Below are 21525 nucleotides of genomic sequence, written 5' to 3' on the forward strand. Positions count from 1 at the left end.
AATTGTCTGCACATAAACACTAGCAATGCAGTGGTGAAGAGCTGTAGGTGAGAGTGATGTGATGCCCATAAACGCCGCAGTTCCTGCATTTTTAGCACTTGTGGGTCTCCAGCACCACGAATTTTGGAGCCCAGGGTTTAAACTCAGTGTCTGAAACGGTGGCCAGAGCGGGCATATGTGAGAACTGGGTGTGCCTCTGCAGGCGGTGCTGAGGGAGGCATGTCCAAGGGCTGGGCTGCTGCAGGAGCACGGTTGGAGAAGGCCTCCACACTGCAGAAGGGATGCACATGACCCATGCCCAGGGTCAGGGGTGCTGCAGCTAAGGCTGGGTGTCGCCACGGAGCTCTGGGGTGACCAGAATCGCTGCTGTGCCCAAGGGTCAGCCGTGAAGCTTTCCTCAGTAAGGCTGGCACTGGCTTTTGATCTCTTAACATTGTTAAATACGAACTCACTTCTCTAAACGAGGTAACAAGGTTTCATTGAGGGACAAAGTCAATAAAGCAAAGGCAACAGCACTGGGCGCATGACCATAGCCAGAGGCGCAAGTGACTAAAGTTTGTTAAAGGTTTATATATTTTAAGTCTCCTCCTCTTGGCATCTGCACACTGCTCTCTGGTGATTGTGGGCAGGGGTCTTGAGGATGAAGTAAGCAGTCTTCCTCGCGGTGTACTTTTCACCTTTAGCACAGTTGGACACCCCAGTAGTCACACTATTAGCTGAAACCAACCATATCTATAATTCTTCTGTTAACTAGCAAACATTTAGAACAGGGTGACCTTCCTGCAAAATTTATTGCAGGATGGACAGGCAAGGAGTATCCCAAGCTAGCAGATGTTTGGGAGGCTCTGTCTCTAAACTAACTGGTAAGTAGAAGGATGGTGTGAAATAACTCATTCAGGTTTAGTGGGACCACTAAATCCTGTTATCTCACCACAGACTTACAACACAAATGTTGTTCTTTAAAGCTAAAGATACTTTAGAAGACTAGTGTGAAGCAACTCATGTTTAGTGAGGCCCCTAAATTCCACAGACTTATAACATAAACATTGTTCTCTTTCTACAACCTAAGTTAAGCTAAAAAGTACTTTATATTTTCCAGGCACTAGCATTTTTTATATCAAGCCCCCCCCTTCTTTCTTTTACCTTTACAATTTCTTTTGCTATGTGACTCCGTTTTGCTCAAGAGTTCTGGTCCTTCTTTAACTTCTTGTCTAATCTTGTGTCTTTAGCGAGCTTTGTTTCTGTTATTGTAAACTCGTACAGTTATACCCACATAACCACACTGATGATTTGGGAAAGCAAATACATTTATGTGTTTATCACAACATCAGGGTTTGCTCTCTGAACACCGCTCGCAGACGTGCAGCTGCCAGAGTTGTTCACAAGCAGAGAAAGGCCGGGCAACCCTCCCCGCCCCTCGGGGCCACGTCCAGGGCGAATCAGAGCGCCCTAACCCCGAAGAAGACCTTCATCCTTGTCACACGCGTGGCCTCTCACCTGCAGCCTTGACTCCTCCCGCCCCGCCAGCCCGGGCCGCCTCGGACAGGACAACGAATGGACAGGGGGCCTGCCCGGCGGGTAACGGGAGTGGAAGGGGAAGGAGAGGCGGGGAAGGGGCCGGCCCCAGGCAGCGGGGCGGCTCCCGCCGTGTTGCTGCCCTGATAAGTGGGCCCGCATGCCCATCCGCGGTGTCGGTCATGGCGTGGGGCTGCGCTCTGTGCTTGGCGCTCGCGGGTGGCGTGTTCCTGATCCTGCTTGTGCAGCTGCTGCGCTGGCTGCGGGCCGATGGCGACCTCACGTTGCTGTGGGCCGAGTGGCAGGGCAAGAAGCCAGGTAAAGCCGTCAGCCAGCAGCCGCCGGGAGCGTGGCGGGGGCCCGGGGTGGGGCGCGGTGGTGGGTCTGTGGCGACCCGTGAGGGGAGAGGGAATGGCGGTTTATGGGGAGGGGAGGAGAGGGGACCTCAGCGATGGGGATGAAGTCGCCTCAGGCTCGGTAGAGCCAGTCCTCAGCCCCTGGCCGGGGGCTCGTCTGTAGAAATAACCCCAAAGCATAGTTTTCCTGCCCTTACCCAGCAAGGTGTGTGGTGCTTATCATGCCAGTAAAGCAGTTCTAAAAGCAGCTTGAGAGAGTAGTGAGCTCCAGCAGATTTATGGGGAGGGCTGGCTTGTTTGGCCCAAAAAGGCTTGTTTTGTACTGTTCTGGGCAGATATCCAGTTCTGGCATGAGCGTGCGGAGGAACTGAGGCTGCCTGGTGAACACGTGATTGAGGGACAGTGTCGAAGGAAGGGCTGATAAGGGCCTGTAGTGGTGGTAATAAGATACATTGCTTGCTGTATTGTGCACCTGCAGTTGGTAGCCACAGTTACTGCATCTTGGGCCTAGGATCAAGTGACCCTCTTAAAATAATAAGGAACTCATGGGCACAACCAGATTCTGTTTGTGTTTGAAGGATCAAAGGACAACATCCAAAGTGACTATTCGATTAACTAATTTGACAAGAGAACTAACATTTTGAATTGTCCGACAGTGACCTGTCATCATTATAATACTAAAAATCATGCCCACAGCTAAAAAAAAATCCTGGCCCAGGTGGAGACCCTTCCCCTAAGCATGTGTAGGAACTAGAAGTATCACAGCAAATACTACAATTATATGTAGATTACAAACAATCACTGTAACTGGGAGTGTATGACCTTTTGTAGTAGCTTTTGTGTATAAATGTACAGAAGAAAGCCAGCATTGATGTGCTTGATTTGTGGAACAGTCCACACTCAGACCTGAATAAACAGTATCTCTCCTGAGCATGTGGAATTGGTTTACTGCATGCTGGGCACAAATCTGTTTTTCGGACAAGAACAGGGTGAGGGGTAATGGCTTTAAATTTAAAGAGGATAGATTTAGATTACATATAAGGAAGAAGCTCTTTACTGTGAGGGTGGTGAGGCGCTGGCACAGGTTGCCCAGAGAAACTGTGGCTGCCCCATTCCTGGCAGTGTTCAAGGCCAGGTTGGATGAGGCTTTGAGCAACCTGGTCTAGTGGAAGGTGTCCCTGCCCATGGCAGTGGCATTGGAACTGATGAGCTTTAAGGTCCCTACCAACCCGAACCATTTTGTGGTTCTGGATTCTGTCTCTTTCTCGTGTGCTGTAAACCGTAATTATGGAGAAAGGTCTTAATACAGGTTAGACTGGTTTTATTTCAATCATTCAATTCTAGAGGGAGAATTCAGTTCTGGATTGTGTCACTGGCAGGTGCTGTATTGCTTCCCATCTTCTAAATACTTGTGTGGACAGGAGGCAAGGGTTTCTGGGTGCTAGGTAACTTTCCTGATGGGTTATGTATTTCATTACCTGAACAGCAGTCACTCTAAAGGGTGTGCTTTTCACAGGCAGAGTAATATTATCAAGACAAGGAGGATCCTTTTACCTGTGACAGCTTACATATCTGAAAGCCAGCTCCTAAAGCTGGGAATAATGGTATGATTCTTTACGCCTGTGGGGAGGAAGTTCTCCTTTAAACCTTCCCACCCCAAAGTTTTTTCATAAATGAAAGGACATGGCAACCTTGTGCTACAGGAGCTATAAAATGTTGGGAAAAAACCCTAAATAGAGCTACAGAAGCATTTCCTGGATTACTTGTGGTACTACTCTGTTCAACCTCTCGTGTGCTATACCTTGTAACACAGTAGTTAATGGTTAGTATAATGTTTTTATTTTTTAATTTGGCAAGGTTAATTTTTAAACTTATTTCCAGTAGCAACAGGGCTTTAATTGTGAAGCACGCTGCTGGTTTGATACTTGTTCTACATTGGCATTTGAGCTAGTTTTTCTGTTATGTTAACTCCAGTAACTCAGTGCTTAGTAACTGTGAGCATTGGGGAATCAGTGGAAAACCTTCCTTATCTCAGTTAATTAGTCTGCCCATAGAACACAGTCCTGAATAACTGCAGTGAAGCTGCCCAAGACAGGTTGGGAACAGTGAAACTAAGTGGTAGAGGGAAGCGAATTTGTTTTCAGTAGCAAGAAGAGATAGATGAGTGTGGTAAGCAGGATTCAAAGTATGTCTGTGTGTTGTTTTGATCACGTAGTGTTTTGTCTACATGGGTTTTCTGCCAAAAAAGTAACAGGAGAGATGAGCCCCCATGTTTCTTGTGGTTAATTCAATGAATTTGTAATGTATTGGAATAAAACTGTAGGAAAGAGTGTGAATAGAATTTACAGACAGCAGCTGTTTGGTATAATGATTAATACTGTGATCATTCCTACAACTTCAGCAACATCCCTTTCCACTTCACAAGTTCATAACCTTAGAATACATCTCTCACTTAGAAAGTGATTGTTGTTGCTGTTACTGGTTTTGAAAAAAAAAAAAAAAAAAAAAAAACCCAAACCATCAGTGCTTGGTTTTAGGAGGGGTTTTTCTTTGGCTAAAATACAGTCAGCTTAAAAAAAGATGAACTTACTGAAGTAAGCAGGAAGTAGAAGCACTTTCAGCCTGTGGCTGCAGTGAAAAAGAGGTACTTTTGATAACTTTTAAAGGAGTGGATAGATTTCAGTGAGCTTAGAAGTGCTGTTCCGACCTCTTTTTAAGAATAGAGCTGACTTTAATACTCAGGAACTGTATTTGGATCTGCTGTTTGAATTATACCATGAAAACTTTCTTGGTATAATATTGTTGGAATGTTCTTCTCTACAAACTTGAAAAATAGAAGGAAGAGCTCCTGTCAGTGCTCTGAGTACTTGAGTCAGATTTTCAGTAAAACTAGCATTCACTAATCTTGAACTCATACAGGTGTTAGGCAATGATGTGTTCTGGAAAGTGCTCTGATATTAGTGATCATTCATCACAGAATCATCGAATGGTTTGGGTTGGAGGGGACATTTAAGGATCATATAGTTCCAACTCTCCTGCCACAGGCAGGAACACCTTCCACTAGAGCAGGTTAATCCAAAGCCCTGCTTTGAATACTTCCAGGAATGGGGCATCCATAAATCCTTAAATCACATTCTAGAATTAAATGGGTGTTTTTCAGGCATATGTTGTGTTTGATTATTTTGGATGTGTGTCTGGAAAGCTAAGCCTCTTCCCAGTCCCCAGGTGTATCGTTGCAAACAAGGGGAACAGGCATATAAGCAGAGGAGTAAAAGGAGTAATTTTTACTACCAGTTGAAAAAGCATGTCTGAGCTGAGGCTATGAGTACATGGAAAATTCACATGAGCTTACACCTTGGGAACTCAGTATACTGTACTCTGTCCAGTGCGAGAACTAACCTGCATCAGATACAAACCAAAGTGGATGAACAGCCATTTGGTTTGTTATGATTAATTGTCTTTGTTCAGAGAGTTCTATTCTGTTGGCAGTTACTTGGGAACATTTTTGAGGTAGAACATTGTTGGGAAAGGTTTGCATAGGCTTTTATTTGGATCTGTGATACAGTAACTGTTTCCTGTCATTCTCAAGAATTCTCTTGTCCCTTTTCTTCTGAAGCTCTTCTTGATGAGATTAGTGAAAATGGTGTGTGTGGGTGGCTTGCAGAAATGCCATGCTACTATCAGGTCGATAAGCAGTGTTTATTCAGGTTAGCCTTGGAACAAAGTTCAAGTGGCAACAGAACAGCTATGAACAATTTTCACAACTCCATGTGACCAAAACATAAAGAAGCCAGGATTTTGTAATAGGCCCTCCAAAAAACCATATTTCTTAAAAGCATTATAATATTATACCCCTGCAGTGACTTCATGTTTCTCCTAGCATTGGCAGTGTGTAAACTGCTGTCTTGATTCTTTTGATAGAAAATGAACTGTGTGGAAAGGTTGTCTGGGTGACAGGAGCTTCGAGTGGAATAGGAGAAGAACTGGCTTACCAGCTATCAAAGATAGGAGCCTTGCTTGCCATCTCAGCAAGAAGAGAGGATGAGCTGGAAAGAGTGAAGAAGAAATGCCTTCGTAAGTACAACTTACTACTTCATGTGAGCAGTTTTGCTCTTGCTGTGATGAAGTTGCTGCAGAGATATTAACCCCCACATATTGCAGGAATGAATTTCATGGTGAAAGTAAACTTTATACATAGCTTCACTGTACAGTTGAAGCTGGAGTTTTCTTTTTGTGAGTGAGAAGCCCTTGTGCATTATGAGTTTCTTCATAAGCCAGTGTTACCTAAATATCTTGTGATCATTTGCAAATGGTCTTGTAAGATACTAGATTAAGAAAAGTAATAAATACTGTGGGGAATGGAGGAAACAGTCTCATGGGTATGATCCTTTTAAGAACCAAGCCATATGACTGCATGCTGCTAAGAAGTCTTCTTTCTTCAGGTTTGTGCCTGTTACAGACAGACTGGCAACTGACTTTCCTTTTTGGAGAAGGAATTAATAAAAATGTTCAGAAGTTGTTCTGAGCAAGTGCAAGAAAGGATCTCCTGTAGATCAAGAAGAACAAATGTAAAGCAGAATGTTAAGCTATTTCAGTTATCTTTCATATGCCTGCTGAGTCAGCAGGCTTTCATTTCTCCTGTCTTTTTCCTTTCTGTTTTTGTGCTCAACAGTGAAGGAGATAGCTAATTTATGCTGATAAACAGAGGTTTTGAATGTGATTAACATACCTTTATCAATCTTTTTATCCTACATAGCTCAGTATGCAGTGTTTTATACTGTATTACCACAGTTCATTCTTGGTAATGTTAATAGAGTGTCCGCAGTCTACTTGGAATGTATGCTAGTGAATAATGATGTTTGTCTTGGGTTAGCATCTCAGCATTTCTAGAAATCTAAAAGTTGGCATACTCCAAAAATCTGTCAGGAAGCTTTCAAAACTGTGCAGCTCCTTAGTTCTATTTTCTGATGCTTAAAAAGCTCACTCAAGTAGTTATCTTCAAAAAGGAGGATAAGACATAAGATGACAATGTGGTTAAGTGGTAGTTTGTCAGGGCAAAATTCCAATGCTATATGGTGCAATGTTTAGTGGTCAGTAGAAGTACACAACTACATTTGTGTCTGTGGCTGGTTTTGACATTGCAAAAACCCACTAGATAGCCACAGTTATGGCTCCTGCCAGTCTATGCATTTTCAGACATTTGTATGAGAGTGCAATGTGCTAAGGAATACTCAGAAATAATATTTAAATACATGTGAACCAATTTATCTAAGATGATTTCTGCCTCTGTTGACTTTTAAGTGACCTGTGAAATGTTTTAGCTGTGGTGCATACTGGCTTTATAGTCTTATGTAGCCATGTGTTTTGCGAGGATATGCTACTGAACTGTAACTATAGGTCAGATTAGATATATTGAAACTCTTCAGTGACATAGTTATTCCACATTTTCTATAGCCAGCATTTAAGTAGTGGAAGAGAGTAGGTGGGGCCACTTCCCCTCTTATCCTTCTCTTCTCAAGACTATATAAACCCAGCTTTAACCCCTTTCTTCGATTATTATGTGCAGTAGCCACCCCAGCCATCTTAGTGGCCCCCTATGCTATCTCCAGTTTATTAGTATTTGTCTTGAGCTAGTAGTGTCCAAAATTGCACACAATACTCTAGATGCAGTCTTAGAATGCTGTGAAGAGGCATTTAAAAATCACCTGCCTCAATCTGTTCTCACTAGTGCAGCCCACTAACATCTGTAATTGCCAGAGCTAGTCGCTGAATTACATTCAACTTGCTGTTGTCCTTCCATCTGGACATTAGGTCTTGTTTGGAGAGCTGGTAGGTAGCCATTTGGATGTTGGCCTGCAGTACTGCATAGCATTACTCTATCCCAGGTGTGAAATTTTGGATTTGACTTATTGAGCTTAATGAGGTTTGTCAGACCATTCTTGGAGCTTGTTAAAACACCCCTGAAATGACGGTCCTACCCTTCAGCACAGCAACTGCTCCTTTGAACTTGATGTTAACTGAAAGTTTGATGAAAACCTGTGTTTTGTTCCATCATCTGGGTCATTAATCAAGACATTAAAAGATACTGATCATGGAGGGATACCACTGGCCACTAGTTAGACTTTGAATGGTTGGTTACTGTTTTTTTTTCTCTGGTGATCCAGCCTGGTTTTCACTGGCATTGTAATCCACTCACCTAGAACCCTGATATTTCCCCAGTGTAGCGTCCAGGATGCTGTGGAAGACAACATAGAAACCTACCTAGTCAAGGTAAAGAACCTCCACTGTTCTCCCATTGTCCCCAGAGCCAGTCATCACATAAAGCAGTTAAGTTGGTCAGGCATTATATGTTTGTGCTAAACCTATGCTGGCTTTTCCCATTCACCTTCTTGTCCTTTGTGTACTCGGAAATTGCTTTCAGGAGGAATTGTCACATAATTTTTCCAAGGACTGAGGTTAGGCTGTGTGGCGGCTGTGTGACACTTGGTTTTCTCCAGTTAATGGAGAGCTACTTGACTTACCAAGTACCTTCCAAAGATGAGTGACATTGGTCAGCTCTTTTGAATCTTGGATGTATATATTGCCTGCTTGTATGTGCAGTTTGTCCCTAACTTGGTCTTCCTCTGACATTTCATAGTATTTCTTTCCCCCGGAGTCTAGCTTCAGGAGTGCAGGAGACCTGAGAGGAGATCTTGCCAGTGAAGACTAAGGCAAAGAAGGCAATGAGTACTTCATGTTTTTCTGTGCCCTTTGTCACTTCCTCACCATCCCTATTCAGCAGTGAGCTCCCTCTCCTGTCTTCCTTTCGTTGGTGCTGCACCTATACGTCCTTGTTGCCTTTCACATTCCTCACCAGTTTCAACTCTGAGAATTATCTTCTTGATCCCATCTCTGCATGTTTGGGCAGTGGGTCCATGTGCTTCCTGGGTGGCTTGTGTCTGCTTCTACCTGCATGTTTTCTTTTTGCAACTGAGTTCAGGAGTGTTCTGTATGGTTTGAGTAGTGCAGGATGGATTAAGATTGAGCTGCAGCATGTAACATCAATTTGAATTTGTCTGAATTACAGGGCATAATTTGAGCTAATGGGCTTTAACATGCCTGCTGTAGATGCTGTACACAGCAGCAATGTAACTAGGTGATTTTTGTGTTAATGTCAGAAACCAGCACATGTATCTTGGTCAAAATTTAGAGACACCAGCCTGTGGTACATGTTTATGCATCATGCACTGCTTAAAAGCTAGATGAGAGAGAGAGAGAAGGAACGTACCGTAAAAGCTATGGTAATACCTGTTGAGTCGTGCATATGCCAATTTAACACTTCATTGCACTTCTGCAGGAGGGAGAGAAAACAGCTTGTATAGCTTACGTGGTTCCTGCGGGTGGCTTCTACAGAGAAGTAGGAACAGTTCCCCCAACCCCTCTCTGCAGCATGAGTTGAATTTCACCAGTAATGTTGGAGGCTGTTTTCTCTCAAAAGCCTTAAAAAGTAAAAAAGTAGGTGGGGGAGAGCTTTCTTGGTTTGACAAAGCTCAAATAGGATTTAAATATGGATAGGCGCAGTGAATGGCAGTTTGTAATTTGTGGAATTACATAGTAATTGAGGTTGGAATGGACCTCAGGAGGTTATGTTGTTCAGCCTCTGCTAAAAGCTCATGATCTATTAAAGGGCACTATACAAGATAGAAATAAAAGGTAGAAGAAGAAATGCTGAAGAGCTGGAACATAAAGGCCCTATGCTAAGTAAGACTGATCTTGTTACAGGAAACTGCTAACTTGCATTAACATGTATTGAAAAGAGTTGTTAATCTGTAAACCTCTGGGGGATCCTGGGGGAAGGAGGTGTACACTTGATGTTGTAACAAAATGCTGTTCTAAGTCAACATTACTTACGCAGTTGTCTTTCGAAAAACAAGTTGGCTTTGGGTGATTCTAATCATATTTCAGTTAAAAAGTAACTAGAACTTAATGGACCATAAGCAGGGAAGAGGCAGCCTTTAATTGCTTTAATAGGAGAATGTCAGAAGACCTGCTGCTTGGTGGTTGATCCCAACCAGAAGCCATATAGTATAGAACTGCTATGTAAGGAGACTTTAAAGGACCTCCAGGAAACATAAAGCTGTTTCACAGCTGAGTGAGAGTGGCCATTGTTCTGGGTAGACTGAGCTTTGAGATCTCAGTTTCATTATGTTGCACCTGAGAGCTGGTGGCTGTGTGCAACTGACACTGCATCTGAAACACATCATTAAAGGGTGTTTGCTGAAGTATGTTAGCATTTGTGTAAAAGGATGAACTATAAACTAAGGTCTGGGAGCAAGTGTTTTTCTGGGTTATTGTAGTTGATGGCTTAAAAACATTGGTTTGGTAACAGGCAGAAAAGGAAGTGGAATACTAGAGGTAAAAGGAAAGGAGAACATAATTTTGACAATGTATAAATTGGGACATGCATGTGCCTTCAATACTGTGGAGAGTTCAGGTCATCTGCCAGATTAAAAACAGGATGAGTGGACAGTAAAAGTACAGAAAAAGGATAACAAGAATGTCAGAAGTTTTGTGAAAGCTGCCTGTGAGGCATGACTAGAGCAAGGATTCCTCACCCTAGACAAGAACTAGGGAAAGTGTACAAGTCTGAGTGTGTTGGGGATGGAAGTCAGATTGGACTGTGGATTGCTCCAAAACAAGAACTGTTCTTCTGGTTTAACATTTCCTGAAGTTTCTTACATCATGTAAAAGAGCATTTCATTCCTTATCAGCAGTCTCTGTCTCTTCTTTTGCTCTTTTCTCCCCTGCCTGTATAACTTTCTTGGCTGAGTTGATTATGTGGTCTTGTTAATCCACACCAGGAACATACCATGTCTCAGTAGGTTTTAACTGTGCAAATCTGCTTGAGGGAGCATGAGGTAGAGTTGTGTCTCTCAGAGAAGGGGTTAAACTACATGGATTTTAGTGGTGTATTTCTGGAAGAAATGGAGGGGAAGACGCACATGGAATGGTTGGAGGGATCAGTAAGTGGAAATACTGGTAGCTTTAAACCAGACAGATGGGTTTATTTTAACTAGTAGCCTAAATACTGATGACCTTTGAACAGAAGCAACTAACAGATTTAACTAGCCTCCTTATTTGTACATCACTGTAAAGGTAAAGTTCAACCTTACCTGTGTATGTGAGAAGTAGTAATCAAAAAGTGAGAGCCCTTGGCTCACTAAAGAGGGCAGCTGGTTAAAGGAGAGTAGTAGGTACACTTAGTTGTGGCTAGGAATCAATTTAGAAACAAAAGTAGCACTATCAAGCTAACATAAAAAAAGTAGAAAAAAATAATCCTGTTAAATGTAGCTAAAAAAAGCCCTGAAAAGATAAACCTTAAAGATTTTATTTTTGTGAGTCATCTGCCCCAAACCCCTAGGGTCACACATCATTGCTCAGGAAATACTTTCTGTGGAAAAGGTCAGTTGTTCTGAAGGGACAGTGGTAAAAACGCTCAACATGAAGGCTTGATGACAGCTGACTTTTATTTCAGGAGATGGATATATTAAAAGCTGTCAGTTAAACAAAACCCTTCTGTTTCTATCTCCTCCAGTGACTCTTCAACAGTCTAACTTCTCTGGACTCTGCCTCATAGCTACTCATATATAAACATGCTTGACCAGCTAACATACAAGGAAAGTGCCAAGGCTGCCAATACATCGTGCTTCTGATTGTCTCAGTGAGAAATTTCAGTTATGTGTTACTCCCAAAAATTGTAATTTATTTGGGAAATTGAGTGAAAAGCTACACAAGGTCAAGATTTTCAGAAGCAAAAAACATAATGGTGAGAAATAAAAGACTGGGTAGGAACAGATTAAAAATTAATTCTGTGTGGAGATCAACATGAAAACAAAGCAAGCATTTTATTTCTAACTCAATGTTATGGCTTCTTGGGTTCTTTTTAGTGAAAATTTAGTGTTTAAAAGCACATTACATTTCCCACAGTTGTTACATTAATAGTCTTACTGGTTCCCATTTACTTTGTTTGTTTTTAGAGATTAGCAGCTTGGATGAAAAAGATATCCTTGTTTTGCGTCTTGACTTGACTGATAGAAGCTCTCATGAAGCTGCAACCAACAGTGTTCTTAAGCATTTTGGGAAGGTAAGGTGTGCTTTTGGGGTTAAACTTCTTTTTTTCCCTATGTCCTATACTTGCATTTATGTTCATGTTTCACTTCTGTCATATGGTAAATTCACTTGCCAAAAAGTACCTGAATTTTCATCCCTTCTGTTGCTTGTTTCTGGGTTTCAACAGAGGTGCAGCAATGAACAAATAATCACTGGTCATTGCCAAGAACTAAAAATTCACTTGCTTGATGTCACTGAATTTCTGGGCCAACTGGAGCAATTTAGAGCTTAAAATTGTGTTTGGAAGTCAGAACATTTATTTTGTAATTTCAGTAAGGCATGTAATTTGGGCTCAGAACCATATGGAAAAAAACTGATTGTCAGGCACAACTGTTTGCCTTCTTTGGTGCAGAGTTTTCTTGATGGCTAATCCAGAGTACAGAGTTAAGGCAGTAGCAGTCAGATCTAGCCAGTATTAAAAACAATGTGCAAAACTTCAAGCTAAGCCTTTAGATCACTTGATTTCACTGTGAAATTAGTGGTACCAGATTTGTTTCTTCTGTTCTTTACTTTAGTAGATTCCTGCTTTTGCACAAAACTTTTCAGATGTCACCTTGCAGGACCCAAATGTTAAAGTGTTTCTTGCTGCAGTGCAGTAAGGTTAAAAAAATGTTGTGTGGAAAACAAGTTTTCAGATTCCAGTGTTCTTGTACTAGGAATTAACCTTGTTTGGCATCAAACACTGTATTCCTGGTGAGTTGACTCAGCGCAAAATGACCCAGCCCTCAATTCAAAGGGGATATCTAGTTGGGGGGGGAGCAACTGCTGAAACTTCTTTAGCAGCTCATACATCTTACTGGTGTATGGTAGAGATTACACTAGAGGGAAGGAAACAGCCACTTAACAATTGCCTGAGAAAGCACACATATTAAAGGAGATGTGTTCTATTAATTTATCATTATATCTTTCCTGAGATTGATGTTTTGGTCAACAATGGTGGACGTTCCCAGCGCTCCTTGTTTGTGGATACAAACCTGGATGTCTATAGTGCCATAATGGAGCTCAACTACCTGGGTACAATCTCTTTAACAAAACATGTCCTGAATCACATGATCCAAAGGAAGAAAGGAAAGATTGTTACTGTGAGCAGTGTGATGGGTATCATGGGAGCTCCCCTTGCCTCTGGGTACTGTGCCAGCAAGCATGCTCTGCAGGTAAGTTAAATTTCTGAGGTTAACTAAATCTTGTGTAATAAACCAGCATAGGTTAGTGCCATAGCCAAAGGACTTTATTTTGCAGTGAGAACAGAAGTGTCACCTGTAATTGCACACAGCATTATGCAATTTCTTCAGGTTTTGAAAGTTGTTTGGAATTTATTTTCTCTGAAATGTGAAATATATCTGCTCCCAGTGTAAATTTATTTTCTTAACTAAAATTCAAATGTCATCTTAGTTGGGTTTAACCACTACGTAGTTAAATACCAATGAGAAACCCAAGACCTTAGCCTCTGGCTTTCAGATGAAGGAATACCTAAATCTGTGGATTATTCTGTTGCATCTAGAAACCCTAACATTCTCATCTTAATTCAGTTAGGGAGAAGGAAAGGTCACTGATGAGAGTTTTAAGACTACTGGCAGTCTTTAGGACAGTAAAGTGAGAACGGTGAGTGGTAAAGCAGACTATTCAGAGATTAGAATTCCTGATCTGGTGGGGAGCATCTGAACGAGTCTTCCTGGCAGTTCTGAATCACGCTTAACTTTCGATACTGCTTGGAGAGAGCTTTTGACAGGAGTCTCACTTGTGTAGAAAAACATTGAAGAGCTCAAAAAAGTTTCTGGAGGGAAAAAAAGATTGCCTGCATCACAGAGGAATTGCTTATTTAAATAGGAGATTTGTTCAGATGTGTGTCTTTCATCATTGTTTGATTTCTGGCTTATGTGTGTTTTGATCTCAGTAAAATAAACTTTCAGTGTGCTCAGGTTTGAAAAAACAGCACCTTTTTACTCCCTGCTGGGTTTAAGCACATAATCTGAGTAAATAACATTGCTTAAGCTATGGGATCAATGGCCTTTGATAGTTTGTCTTAACAGCAATAAAAATGTAACAAGTGGCTGGCTGCAAAGCCACCAGACACTTGAAAGAATTAAGATGTAAAAGACAGTGACAGGTCTCTGCTAATAAACAGTTTTCAGTTAGTGGTGGGGAGAGATCTGCTCCTCTACATTTGAGTGCCAGTGGTGAAATTGCTGCCAACTTTTGGGTTAAGTTTAGTAGATTTAAATTAGAAGAATGCAAGGAGCAGAAGCATGAATGCTTCTGCTAAGAATCCCCTTATGCTCCCTTTATTTAATAAATGTTCTTCTGGTTGAATTATCTTTTGGGTGTGGTGTGGCTGGTTTAAGCATGGCTCATTAGTTGCAGAGCACAAGGAATTCACGTGTTGCTGTAAAATAAAACCCAAAACAACTCAGAACTCTGAATCTCTTGTTCAGGTGGAAAATATGGGCAAAGCTTTAAAGAGAGAGTTTCTGGCTTAATTAAAATAAGCTAACTGAACTACTTGTCTCTTTGTTAGCTTCTGCCTCTGCTCAGTAACCAGGCCAGACCCCAAGCTTCCTTTCTTGTTTTTCTTTCAGAGCAGTTCTGCTGTGCAGAGTTGCAGGTGTTAAAACATGTGATTTGCAAAGTAGATTTCAGAAAGGCTCTGTCTGAGAGTCTCTGGTCAGTCTGGAGTCATGGCTGGATGTGGGCATGGAACCCCCAAAAACTAGAAAAGCTTTTTTTTAAATATCAGACTTCACCAGTAAATTCAGGGAAGGGAAATCTGTCGGAATGGCAGGCCCCTCCAGTAGCCCATTGCCCAGCTCTGCCGATGACCAAGAAGAAATGTCTAGAGAGAGGGTAGGGGAAAGATGTGACAAAGCATAAAGTGATGCTTTTCCTGTTGCGTTTTCCCAGCATGGATCAGCCCATATTCTAAGATCTTATTGAAATGAAGATTGCATTTTGGCCACCAGTTATTAAATATGCAAGCCTATCTGACATGAATTCATCTGTTACGGTTTTGGGTTTTTTTTTAATTCATGCTTTGGAGTCCACCGCAGCTGATACAGTTACTGCTGCAATCTTATACAATCTTAATCATGCCTTTTATGAAAAAAGTCCCTTCTTTCTTCCTTGTGTTTGGCTTTGGTTGTGGTTTTGGGTGGTGTTGTTGTTTTTTAATTTCTTTTAAATGGGAGTTGGAGGAAGAAGGAAGGAATTCTGTTAAGAATTAAAGTTTGTTCTTGATACAATTGTGCTTTGATTCACGACAACTGGAATTTTTCATGACAATGTTCTACTGATGAAATTACCCTTTATTTCAGTTCTGGAAGTGCTGTAAGAGCATGAGTTGAGGCCATGGGAGTCTGCATGTGACTGGTGCAGCTTCTCTCCTGGTGTGATGATGCTCATGAAGATCATGTGCCATTCATCTAGTTGCAATTCATGTAATTGGAGGCATGTGGGGTGGATCAGAAATGATGGCCTTCAAAATATTCCTTAATCACGAACTTGTCTAATAAGCACATGGACTGCACTGAGCAGCAGCCACTACTCTCTTTGTTTTCTGGTCATTAGGGAATCGTTTCTCAATGTTTCTGTCATGGTAGAAGTTGGCTCAGCCTTGCTGCCTTTAGCATATACTAGGATTTGGTCACAAAGCTGGAAAGCCCCAGGGGAAGGAGAGGGCATGCAAACCTCTTGACATGGAGGAGGATAGCAGAATGGCCACAGAGCAGAAACAGGAGCTAGTTGTGATCTCTAACTACATGCATTGCACGTTTACTGGCTTTGCACTCCTTTAATGAAATTGCACTGACTTTGACAGTGCAACTCAAACAGCACTCTGAAAAAACCCTCAGCAGCCCTGTGTGCTCCAGCTGCTGTGAAGGTGATTTCCAGAGATAACATAAGTTCATTGAACCAATGCTCAGTTTTTGGTACCTTGCAACTTGCAAGGTTGCAGGCTCCCCTTGGAATACTGGAAGAGTGGTGTGTGCTGCAGCCAGTGCCCTCTGCGGGAGGGTGTCTGAGGTTGCTTGCAGTGCTGTGTGCCTTTGGTGGCTACTCAGGGCTGCAGGCAGGTGCTTGCCAGCATCTGAGCTGATGAAGTGCTTTGTCACAAGTGACCAAGTGATGTTTCTGGCTTCCTTTTCTATCACAACATTCCCAGACACAAAACCTTTCAACTCCTGGAAGCAGAATCATAGACTCCTAGAACAGTTAGGGTTGCAAAGGACCTTAAGATCATCTAGTTCCAGCCCCCCTGTCATGGGCAGGGACACCTCACACTAAACCATGTCACCCAAGGCTCTGTCCAACCTGGCCTTGAACACCACCAAGGATGGAGCACTCACAACCTCCCTGGGCAACCCATTCCAGTGCCTCACCACCCTCTCAGTAAAGAATTTCTTCCTTATATCCAATCTAAACTTCCCCTGTTTAAGTTTTAACCCGTTACCCCTTGTCCTGTCACTACAGTCCCTGATGAAGAGTCCCTCCCCAGCATCCTTGTAAGCCCCCTTCAGATACAGTACATCTTGTGTTTGTGTTCTTCAGGCAAAATGGGACTCAGTTCTGTTCCTCACCACAAGGGATGGTGGGCTGGGAGGGCTCTCACTCAGTCCTGTTCATTAACTAACGATTGCCCGAAGGAGGGAGGACAGCTGTGTAGGCCACTGTTCAGGCTGTGCTTCTAGAAGAGCCTGGGCTTCCTGGTGAGGAGGATATAAAGCACTCGCGAGCAAGGAGCAGCACCATGTCCTCCCCTTGCCCACGTGGCCATGCTTGTAACACAAGCTGCCTCCCTCTCCCCTTTGAGGTCTGGTGTCTTTACACTTGTTATGTTCTCCTCAGCAGGACTGGCGCAGTCCTGTCATGGAAGTTGTGCCGTGACTTGGGAGCTAAGGGGGCTTTCCTGAGATAAGTGGGCCCAGGACCCCTCAGGGAATGAAGGGGATGTGGATAGTGCAGGTCAGGGCTGTAGTATTAGCCCGGAGACAGGAATAGAGCCCAGCATGTTGGTGCCATTTCTGAAGGTGTGCACTGAGACTGGAGGAAGCTCCTTTCTTTCAGTGCAGGAGGCGATCTAGGGGAGGGCCTGGGTTTTTAATCCAGAACAGCTGGGTGGTTGGCAGATCTCCCATGCTTTCCCATGTGTTTGGAAGCAAACTCCTGGTCATACGTATCTTAATGTTAGCATTTAATCCTCTGGAATTTGCGCATATCTAGGCTTTGATAACATGCTGTGAAGGTCTGATACCATAGAATCGGGACCTGTAGGTACTTCTGACTTTAAATACACACTGTAAAGAAGCTGACCATGTATGCAGTCTATAAGCTAGAATTAGTCACCAGCAACTGGGAAATTAGAACCTGTGTTCTTGGTTATATGTGTGCACCAGTGTGCAGCCTGGGGCCTGGCTTTAGTGTATAGCCCCAGATGATGACTTGTGTGTCAGCACAGGAGTGTTTCTGGCTGATGTTAGCCTGGTGTTGCAATTTCTGAAGGGCTCTGGGTCAGCCAGCCCTCTTCCGGAGCTGGATGGGAGTGCAGATTACACATTCTTAGCACAGTGGGAGAAGTTCATCAGCTGTGCTCACTCTCTTATGATAAAAAACTGTGTGTTAGAATAAACAGGGAAGTGTTATTACTCAGGTCAAAGATAAGACACAGTGTGGTATTTGCTGAATCATATCTCTGCACTGCTTGACCAGCAACTTCAGTAGGAAGCACCTTCCTGAATTGGTCACGTTCCCTATAATAGTTGCTGTCTAAATGTGAACTTCTACAGAGATTAAGAAACCTTTTATCCTGTTAGCTTAAAGGAAAGAAATACTTGCAGTTTTTGTAATTATAGTTTAACTTAGATATACTGGTAGTGTATTTCTGAGCTGAAATAAGATTTATAACTATGTGAATGCAAATTTCAAACTCTGCAGTGAATTCAGCAGTGTAGAGTTACCTCCTAAAAATATCAGGATGCATCTTTGACTTAATCTGCTGAAAAATTTTTCTCCTCTTACATGGAACCAGTGCCACTTACTCAATAGAAACGATTGAAAATAGAAACACCACAAAGAACAATTCACCTGCAAAAGGTAATTTCCACAATATTGTAGTTCTTGAAGTTGGTGGCACTTACACTGCCAAGGCTGTCAGGGTTGACCTCGGTACAAGGACAGCAGCATCTGGCTGTAGTTCAGAGAAACTACTGTGTATTTGAGAGGTCAGCGACACATATCAGTGTCTGTAATTGCAGGTATTAGCCACTGAATGTGAAAAGCCAAAGAAAGTAGTAGGAATTGCTTTTAATGTAATACCGTTACCTTTACAGCATAGAGTCACTGTGTAAATATATAGTCAGTTAAGCCTTGCTACACGTGGCAATATGGCAAAGCTGGATTACATCCTAGTCTTTTCTCTTAGGGCTTCTTTAATTCTCTTCGGACTGAGCTGACTGACTACCCAGAGATCAGTATTATCAACATATGCCCAGGGCCTGTACAGTCCAAGATTATACAAAATGTCTTTACGGAGAATCTTGCAAAGGTAAGGACCCAGTTCTGTTGAGATAAAACTGACTTTTGCTGCAGGATCAGTGATCCTTTGTCATGGTTTAAGCCCAGCCAGCAACCCAGAACCACGCAGATGCTCACTCACTCCCCCCGCTTCCTCCCCCTGCTCCTGGAGGGATGAGGAGGAGAATCAAAAGAATGTAACTCCCACGGGTTGAGATAAGAACAGTCCAGTAACTAAGGTATAACACAAATCACTACTGTTACCACCAATAATAATAATGATAAGGGAAATAACAAGGGAAGAGAATACAATCACTCACCAGCTGCCGACCGATACCCAGCCCGACCCAAGCAGTGATCTAGCCCTTCCAGGTAACTGCCCTCAGTTTATATCCTGGGCATGACGTGCTGTGGTATGGAATACCTCTTTGGCTAGTTTGGGTCAGGTGTCCTGTCTCTGCTTCCTCCCAGCTTCCCCTCCTCCCTGGCAGAGCATGAGACTCACAAAGTCCTTGGTCAGAGGAAACATTACTGAGCAACAACTGAAAACATCGGTGTTATCAGCACTGTTCCCTGGCTGAAAGTCAAAACCACAGCACTGCACCAGCTACTAAGAAGGAGAAAAATGACTGCTACTGCTGAACCCAGGACATCCTTCCATGGTTTTATTTATCTCCTCCTAGCATACACTCACCTCACCTTCTTACCAAGAAATGCTTTGGTCAGTGCAGAACTATATATGGTCTTGTAATTATTCGTGGTGTCAAGTCCATATCAAATGAAAATAAAGTTTGAGAACTGTTCTGCCTTCTCTCTTCCAACACACACAATCCCAGTCTGGTAAAAATTGCCATACTGCTGCTGTTAAGGGGAAAAAGCCAGGATTTCCTAGACACAGTTCCGCGTGCGGAATACTGCCCTTCCTTGCCCAGGTGCCTTTTTGTTTGCCCTAGTCCTGACATGCCCTGCTCGGTTGACGCTGCTGTTGGCAAAGCAACTGCAGTCAGCTGGGGCAAGGCGTGCATTCCTTTCCTGTTAGTTATTGTTCAGGGAGAAGAAAGAAAACCTTCCAACTGCACAGTTGCTTTTAATAAGCAATTTAATTTTTTGCCTAACAAAATAGCTGGCAAAAATGGCTACTATGATACATCAAAATGTAATCTGTCATAAGTGCAGTCAATTTAAAGCTTGGGATAACCCACCAGTGAGGGCAGTAGGGGTGGGGGAAATCTCCTATGGTTGAATTGAGTTCTGAAAGAATTTTTTTGGCTTGCAAAACTTCATACATCTGTGAAAGACAAGATGTACTTTTTGAGCAGTCTGGAAAGCTTGCAAAACAAATTCCTCAGATTTCAGCATGGCAAAAGCCCTAGGAAGACCAAATCTAGATCAGAATTGCTTTTGCTCTGGGAAATAAAAGAACAGATTGCTAGAGCAGTCTGTTATTACTAGAGTGACACATACAAGAGTTCACATGGCTATGGCTTAAGTCCACTAAGTGATATGCATGCACAGGACTTCAAGACACCCCTGTCACTGAATAGGCCTGTTGCTTTGCTTTTGTTTGAGGTGACTGCCTGCACAGCAGAGCTGGCAGGAATATTTAAGATAATGGGGAACATGGTCTCATCTGCTAACCCAGTTACTGAGCAACTTATAGCATATAATGAAAACTAGAGGATAGTGAGGGCTGGGTTCCCCAGAGCCAGTCTCTGCTGTACTGGCTGGATTATTCTACTTGTGCCAAGTGAAGAAGCTGGGAAGAATGTGACTGTGGCACTGAGATCAGCCCTTCCTTTCCCTCTGTTGCTCACAGATCCAGGTCTAATCCCTCCTTGGTTTCTCCCCTCCAGTCTATAGAGAACAGCGGTGATCAGTCCCACAAGATGCCGACCGACCGCTGTGTCCGGCTCACCCTGGTGAGCACAGCCAATGACCTGAAGGAGGCTTGGATCAGCGACCACCCCTACCTGGCTGTTTGCTACCTCTGGCAGTATGCGCCCACTTGGGCCTGGTGGCTGATGAACAGAATGGGCAAGAGGAGGATACAGAACTTCAAGAGCGGAATTGTAGGTTTATTCCTCTCCTCTCCCTGCTTATTTGCCTTTTTTACTCTGCTGATAGACTCCTTACCCATGGGAATGTTGGGATTGCATTTTGGATCAGTTTCTCTTTTCACTCCTCACTTCCCCAGCAACTGATGCCAGGCCAGACTCCATTGCCACATGCCTGCTTGTTTAGAGTTAACTGCAGTATGGGCAGCGCACAGCCAAGTCAGAACGTCTTGCTCTGATTTTCCTCACATGGGCTGCATGTTCAGAGCTCACTGTTAATGCAGAGCTGAGCTATACGGCACTAAGATAAATTACTGAATGCAACTTGGATTTAAGGCTATTGAAAACACCTCCCTGGTTGTAGCTAGTTTTTATATCAGGCATGTAATCTGAGCACCTCCCAGGAGTATGTTAAGTGATACCCCTGTCTGTTGGGGCTCTTCACTCACATTTTCCTCCTTGAAGGTGGATGTGCAGTGCAGGGCTCTGTTCTTTCAAAACAGAATTGGTATCTATTTCTACTGTGGTTTAGTTGAACTTGGTGCAAAACCCCAGGTTCAAGTACTGCAGAAGCAGGAAATGCAAAAATAAGGGTGGCACATGCAGCTTAAGACTTCCTGCTTCCACACTGTAACTGTCCACTATCACAAGCTGTTTCAAGCAAAATAACATTCTGGGTGAGGGACTTAAATGCTGAAGCAAGCGGGGTGGGACATACTGACTGGATGTACTCTCACTGCAGGATGCTGATGCCTCTTACTCAAGAAAGAAGAAGTAAGAAGCATGTACAGAACCCTGTTGCTCTTCTGCTAAGATGGAGAAACTGTTTTCATGTTGTGTGACTGCAAACAGCAGCTTTTTATATCTGTTATACCTTTGTCGTCATGTAAGCTGGCAAATCTATCAAGCTATATACACACTTGGCTAAATAAAAGTCTTTTTAAACA

At 42.9% G+C, this 21525-nt stretch overlaps 1 protein-coding gene across 1 annotated transcript; it reads left to right on the forward strand.

The window, feature by feature from the left end:
• The first annotated feature begins 1575 nt into the window (after positions 1 to 1575).
• DHRS7 (dehydrogenase/reductase 7) lies at positions 1576 to 21525 on the forward strand. The gene is made up of 7 exons (XM_080619025.1): positions 1576 to 1833; positions 5793 to 5945; positions 11888 to 11994; positions 12935 to 13174; positions 18433 to 18555; positions 20378 to 20593; positions 21321 to 21525. Exons 1-7 carry the CDS (start codon positions 1698 to 1700, stop codon positions 21354 to 21356), a joined length of 1011 nt encoding a protein of 336 aa, XP_080475151.1. The 5' UTR covers positions 1576 to 1697; the 3' UTR covers positions 21357 to 21525.

Source organism: Psittacula echo (genome assembly GCF_963264785.1).
Source record: "Psittacula echo genome assembly, chromosome: 5".
Classification (NCBI taxonomy): Eukaryota; Metazoa; Chordata; class Aves; order Psittaciformes; family Psittacidae; genus Psittacula; species Psittacula echo.